The sequence below is a fragment of the Sminthopsis crassicaudata genome, chromosome 3, assembly GCF_048593235.1.
Source record: "Sminthopsis crassicaudata isolate SCR6 chromosome 3, ASM4859323v1, whole genome shotgun sequence".
Lineage (NCBI taxonomy): Eukaryota > Metazoa > Chordata > Mammalia > Dasyuromorphia > Dasyuridae > Sminthopsis > Sminthopsis crassicaudata.
Window position 1 is genome coordinate 486,055,705 of NC_133619.1, and position 7,215 is coordinate 486,062,919.

Genomic DNA, 7,215 nt, shown 5'->3' on the forward strand with positions numbered 1-7,215 from the left:
CATAATACCATATAGCAAAGAATAGAAAACAGAAAAATGATGAGCCATTTCCCCTGTCCTCCACCTCCCAACACACTCTATCTGGAATCCCATCACATGATATTTAACCAATTCTAACATAACCAAAAGGACTTAAAGGATATTAGGTTGGGTCTAGAAGGTCCACTTGTGTATTGAATCATGCAGTCATAACCTTTGATAGAGAAATAGGTCATCTCTGATTTAAAGAAGCCCAAGAAGATCAGCTCAGTTCTTGTGCCTGCTTCAGTAATTCAGGGTTGGCTTGAGAATTCCCTTGGCTTTGTCTTTTCTTCTCATCTCCCCTTATTGCCCTTCTCTTACAGAGCTCTCCTCTGATCTTCCAAGGGCAATCAGTCCCAGAGATGACTAGGCTTCTCTGATTTTCTTCATTCAAACATTCATATTAATTAGGCATTTACTGGATTCACATTATTTGCAAGAACTTGGGGCCAATTAAGCAGATTGGTAAAATATAGCCTCTGCTGTAACAGAACTTACAATCTAGAAATAGCTTTCATTTAATAAAAACAATTTGCATTTATATAGTAGCTTACAGTATACAAAATATTTTAGTTATAACAATCCTTTAAGTGAATAGTATAACTATTAATATGCCCATTTTTCAGTTGAGGAAAGAGACTTAGAGAGATAAGTAAAAAATAGAACTTGAACCCACTTCTATTGGTCTAACATTCTAGTTTAGGACATTCTGTCTTTTAGAGTAGGAAAGCTTAAAATTTTCCCAAGTGATTAGTGACCCAAACTTTCCAGAGGTACTCTGAACTATGTCAAAACTTCCTAACACTTGGAAGGAGGAAAAGAAGAATCTTGCTAGACTCTAATCCAACACTTGGTAATGCTTATTAACATATTAAGACTTCATCAAAAGATATTAGACAATAATAATATCAAATAGCTCAGGCTATTGTAAAAGATATGGTTTTAACTACTCTAGGAAGCAAATCATAATGCTCTTGCCCACAAAGCTCATTCATTTCTAAGGGAATTCCTTATTTTAGGTCTACAGAATAAAATGGCTGGCAAATCCTAGGACATATTGCTAAGTCAGAACTGGTAACTAAAGCAAATTCTACAATTTATTCATAAGAATGGAAAGCCAGAAAGAATCATATGAACAGCTTCTAAGCATAGTGCATAGAAAGTTATTGAATGATCAGACTTATAGAACTTGGGAAAACAGGGCAAATACAGAAAGAGATGTAATATTTTCTGCTTTCTCCAGAAAATTTTAATGCCCATTGAATGAATCAGTCCTCTTTCCCAAAAACAACTTTCTATTAAAGAAGAATGTATTCTTCTTTGATTGTGGAATTGGTGCCTATCTAATTGGTATTTCATCTCTTAGTTTTCCAATTTTTCTTTTTCTATTACATTACTTGACAAAACAGTAGCAGTAGGTCAACCATCTAAGGTATAACAAGTTTCAACTTCCGTTGGGTTTCGAGGCATTCTGCAGAATAAATTGCAGAAGAGGACTAAAACTCATTTTGAGGATTGCTTTGCTCTGGTTCTAATAAATATTTCTCCATCATTTTTTTTTCTTTTGCTATGTGAGGCACCAGAATTTTTTATTATTATAAAAGTCTCTTTTACTCCAGGGCATCAATCAAAAGTAAAATGTAAAATTCCTTATCTATATTCCTAATCTGTCTCACACTTCCCCTTCCCCCAACATACACAAAGACATACATATATCAAAAAGAAAAAAACCAGTCCTCCAGGCCCCACCCAATTTAAACCCCACTGCTGTCACCACTGTAGCTACTGCCAGGATTAGTGTCCCCTGCACTGCTGCTGCTGTGTCACCACCAGGCTTGCCAGCAGGAACAGCAATCCCCTGCAGCTGTGTGGAGGCAGCTTTTTTTTTTTTTTTTTTTTTTTTTTTTTCCCTCTCTAGAAGGTTTCCTCCTCCCTGGTCTGGAGATTGAATTGAAATGAAAAAAGCACCTTCTATTTTTGTCAAGGAAGGAATCTTCTCCTTATTCTCCCCCACAAACCCCTTTAGAGGTCATCCAAGAGAAACTGAGGATAAAGACCAAGTCCTAAAGAGGATGAGAGGAGAGATGGGAAAGGTCCCTGAGGCTTCAGATGTGGGGGATGGAGTAAAGAGAGTAAAGAGACCGGCAAGCCGGAAGGTTCCATGTGTGAGAAACTGCAGTAGAAGCTTTACCCCCTCACTTCCTCCCTTCTTGCTTCCCTCCTCCCCCTTCTGTAAGGTCCTCGTTTTCACTCCAGGAAGGGAAGCGCCTGTCACATGTAGGGGAAGAAGACTCTGCCCAAAGCTCTCTGCAGAGAGTTGCTATTATTGGGATATGCAGCAGCAGCAGCATGAGACAGCGGCAGGGCTCCTGTCACCCAGGAGTACAATTCCTCCCAATAACCTAACCCCAAGAAAGGTTTGAGATTTAAATAACCCTCCCGACCATCCCCCACTGCACCGAGACAACCATTCGTTTTAAAAGAGTGTGGGACAGGGTCGGAAACTGGAGAGGAGGGTAACTGCACCTAGTTTGAAGTATCTAAGAAATACACATCCCTCCGGGGAGGGCCCGCCATCCTTCCTCTGTCTGAACACCGCCACCCCTATCCCCATCCTACCAGGGTTTAAGCAAGGAAGACCCACAAAGGCTGGCTACTTCCCTCTCCCCACTGCGGCCACCAGCGGTCCCGGCCTCCTGGCGGGTTCCCCCCACCCCCACCCCTTCTCAATCCCAGGCTTTCAACTTCGACTTTGAGTGATCTCTTCCCTTCGATGTAGCCGTCACTCTGGTAGCAGCGACGGACAAGTCTTAAGAAGTGGAGGTCACCTCTTGGGCGAACCGTTTCTCCTGGGTCTTTTTTTTTTTTTTTAAATGCTGTGCCTGCAGTACTCTTCTGCTGACGCAAGACACACGCCTCTCTCCTCTCCTCCCCATCCCAGTCTCCCCTGCACCCTCACCCCGCACCCGTTACAGAGTTACAGGACTGACAATGACTCCATAGTCCCCGGCACATCCCTTATACTGCGATTTATTTCACACACAGACACACACACACACGCACACGCACACAGAAGCAGGTAGAGTAGCGCCTTAGTGCTTCAAGGGGACTGTAAGGCATGACAAGGTTTGGAGCAATGATCTTTCACTGAGCTGAGACTGGGTTGTATTGGAGGTGGGGTGCGGGGCTTCCCGAAAGCTTTCTCCACGTTCTGCATTATTATCAAGTCAGACTGGAGAACACGCACGCACAACAAAACCTGCATTGCTCCATGAAACCAGGTGCACTAAATGCCGCTTCCTATCCCGTGGAGTGATTCTGTGAAGGGGAGGCGGGACACTGAGGCAGAGGTCAGAGGAAAGCTTAACCTCCAGACCGCCGGGGGTTTGAATCGTAACTCAAACGTGGGTTGATCAGAGCATCTGCCACCTCTCCGCCTACCTTATCAGGTTCCCTTTGTCCACCTCCGCCCCAACCCCGGCGCCCCACTTCAGGCCCCTCCCCCGAGCCCCAGATCCCTGCACCACAGCAGAAAGGACCCGGCACAAAGCTCCCTGAACCAGCAGGTAAGACCCTTAAATGTGTGCCACGGTCTTCAGAAAGAGGCGAAAAGGGACCTATGGGGGACCGAGGCAGTAGGAAAAGGCCATGTCCTTATTCACCACTGCCCCCATGACGGCCGCCCCCCAACCCTCGTCTACATAGCTTACAATTAGAGATTAGCCATCCATCTCATGTGGATGACACAAAAGAGAAGAAAAAAAAACAAAACAAAACAAACAAAGCTTGACACGAAAAGTTTTGAGGAGGGAAGCATGAGCTTTTCCCAATGCGGCTAGAAATCTGCTTTTAAAAATAGATGTTTTAAATATGCGGTCACTACGGTACTAGACGGCAGCAGCTGGTGGTACTCGGAGAAGGAGAGGCAGAAAAGTGGTAGGGGAGAACGGGGCGCTTTTAGGACCCCGCGGAACTCCTCGCTGCCGAGGCTGGCGCTGCAGCCAATGCCGTAGCTGTGCCGGTAAATGTGCGAGCGCGAGCGCCGTGGCCCCGCGCGGCGGCAGCATTGCATAGAGCAGGCACCTGCTAGGGACAACTTGAACCCCACGGCGAGGGGTTCCCGGGCACGCCGGCTACGTCTCGCCTCCTTCTTAGTTAACTGCAGGTTTTGATCTCCGTGCCAAGTGATTCCTAATCCAGGGAAAGGGGAGCAGTTTAGGTCCCTAGAGGCAGGCAAGCAGGCACGCACACACGCACACGCACGCATCCCACTCCCAGGGATTGTGTAGTATCCAGCCGTAAGCAAGGTGGTACTCTACAGACCTACCGTCACATCTTTCGGTAAAGTTAATTCTCTGCTCTGAAAAAGCCAGTAGTTGCATTTTTTTTTCATTTCTGAGAAACTTATTTTCAACTGAATAGTCCAAAAGATGTTTTGCAAAGCGGGAGCTGCAATTGAAAATTATTGATGGTGCTTCCCTTGCCTGGAAAGGTGGCGTAGGGGAGGAAGGAACGTGTGTCCCGGGGCTCAGAAAATCCCTTTTGGCAAAAGCCTCAGAGGAAGAGCCTCCGGATGGAACCTATGAACATTCACCTTGCAAGCTCTGAACCCTGCATAAGGAGCCCTCTGGCTATCATCCCTCACGAGACTAGCATCTTCAAGCCCACGGCCATTCACGTATAGTTATAAGCAATAACGTACAGCTCAACATCTGGCCGCGGTGATGGAGGGGGAGTTTCGGATCACCGCAGGACTTTCTTTTTACGACCTAGTTTTAAGTACTGTCAGGTGGGTTCACTCAGAAGTTAACTCCTTCTAACAACCTGGTTGCCCAAACTGGCGCTTAGTTTCTATTTATTTTAAGAGACCAAGGGAAAAAATAATTGGAATCTCCCACCCCTACCCCCAACACACACACTGACTCAGTTATTTTAAATCATCTTGTTGGGTCTTTAAGGTTGCAGCAGCAGCAGCTCCAGGCATATCTGACACGTGTGTGTCTGTGTGTGTGCAGGCACTTAAAAGTGGATGAAGCCACGAGACCTCCAGTCTGCAACCCTCAATGCTGAGTCACAAATAGCGTCCTCTGGAAATGAAATCTTCGGAATGCTCTTTAAAATTAGCTCACAGATTTACACACACACACACACACACGAAATCCTTTTTTTTTTTTTTTTCTGCATTTTATGGCAATTAAGGAGTTTGGATCTTAAGCTAATACCTGCAAGCACAAACATTTCTATCTAACCCTATGCCCTCCAAAAGTAATTTCCCCCACATGCCCTTACTCCACCACTCTTCGGGTCTAAAATATGACTTTAGTCCCTTAGTCCCATAGGCCATTCAACCGGACCTTACAATAGGAATAAACAATACAGCAGATTTGCCATTCAAGAAGTTTACTTAAATGAGCATTAATTTTAAAGAAAGAAAGAAACCTATCTCTTATTTTTTGGTACACGATGATGACCACTCCCTTCAGGAAACTGAATATATTTTTAAGGTTTTAGTGGTTAATTATTAAAATCTAGTAACTCTTGAAATTAGTCAGTTCAACAGAAACTTCCTAAGTACGACCTTCCCATATATCTAATTCCAAAAGAATTAGCATCTTGTTTCAAATCCCACCTCCTCTCCCCTCCAAAATTTTTTTTTGTTTGAATTACAGCTGTACCAGCTGTAGACCTGCAATTCCAAAGGACTTTTCTTAGCTGACAAAAAAAATTTTCAAAAAGCTTCATTCCAATCTCTTCCCAGCCTCCACCACCACCACCACCACCACCTTTTTGTTAAGTTACAACCAGATCATTTCATCACACGACCACTAAAGGGTTAATTGTATACCTACCAAATCTGCTGTGGTCTTGCCTGGTTCCCTGGATAGTACCATTGGGGAAGATTTCTAAATGAAATCCAGTCCTGCAGTATAGCTGCCTCCGCCTGAGAATCCCCTTTAAATGATCCAAGTCCGTGACTGCAGGCCCCCTGGGCAGCCCCCCTGCTTCGGACTGACCCAGGTGGTCACTTAACAAAACCGGGCTATCCACCGGCAAAACGGGCACATTCCCAAAAGGTACTGCTGCATCCTGCACACCGAAATAGTTCCCAACTTCACCTAAGGGAGCCATCAGAAGATTCTGCTTTTAGAGAACAAGAATAAACAATAATGATGGTGTCAAACCCGGGAGATATTAGGCGAGGTATATCCAACTCCCCTCCCTTACTGCAGTTACAGAGAGAAAATGTTCTTTTCTTCAATCCATTAAATGCATAAATAAAAGTAATATGCTGTTTTCACTGGCACAGGTTCAAGGTCAAACCACTGATAGTCTAAGAAAACACCACTTTATACTCACACACTGACATATTTATAAACATATATATGTATTTCTATAGATTCCCAGCTCTTAGCAGGCAGTAAGGTCTTCATCCCATCCGACCGTAATAAGGAAAAAAATCCGTAGTTTCTCCATTTGGTTTGAGATCAGAATGACCATAGCAACTTAAATACCTAGGCGTTATTATAGGGATTTTTAAGATGCACAGGCTACGTCAGAATTTATGGATCCTGACTCCAGGAAGGCATGCGCTGTTTTTACTCTCTAACAGACTCTGCAGACATCAGCATGAATCCTTCAAGGGGGAAAAAAAAAATCTCACGTTGTAGGCTGAGATAAATCCTTCCCTCCCACCCCCCCTAAAAAGAAAAAAAAGAAAAAAAAAAAAAACTTTTGACGTCCAAATATGTTATCCGTGATTCTTCAGCGGGTTAGGAGATGTCCATTGGCTTATAATTATTGACGACCAGCAAGCAAATGAAGAAAACGTACGAGTGCTTGTATGCCTTCTTGGCTGGCGTGAAACAGGTGTTGCTTCTGCAGGGCTCCCAGTGAAATGTTGAACTCCAGCACTGAGCTGCGGCTCTTGACTGTATATCTCCATCCAGCACGCAGAGTGGCGCAGGAAGAGGCATTGGGCTGGGTTTAAGGTAGTCCTGACTGCTTCTGGGAGCATTCTCCAAGGTCCTAGCGCTCACCCGTACCTGCAGCAATACAGATTCAGTTCTCACTCTGGACTCTAGTGGAGTAGTCTTACCGCGGCTCTGCGGCAGAGCAAACATTTCAAGAGCTCGGAACTTCATTTGGGATGAGGAACACTTGCGAAAAAGCGAGAGAGAGGCAGGAGGCAGTGCA

The 7,215-nt window shown here is 44.7% G+C and overlaps 1 protein-coding gene across 1 annotated transcript in view; it reads right to left on the reverse strand.

Moving 5' to 3' along the window:
• Positions 1–6,986, reverse strand: part of FGF9 (fibroblast growth factor 9) — a 41,609-nt gene extending 34,623 nt beyond the window's left edge. Inside the window, exons 1-2 of the mRNA XM_074303670.1 lie at positions 6,853–6,986; positions 5,871–6,159 (exon numbers count right to left, since the gene is read on the reverse strand). Coding sequence (XP_074159771.1) covers positions 5,871–6,150 — 280 coding nt within the window. The 5' untranslated portion in view covers positions 6,151–6,159; positions 6,853–6,986. The remainder of the gene's footprint in view (positions 1–5,870; positions 6,160–6,852) is intronic.
• Positions 6,987–7,215: the final 229 nt, after the last annotated feature.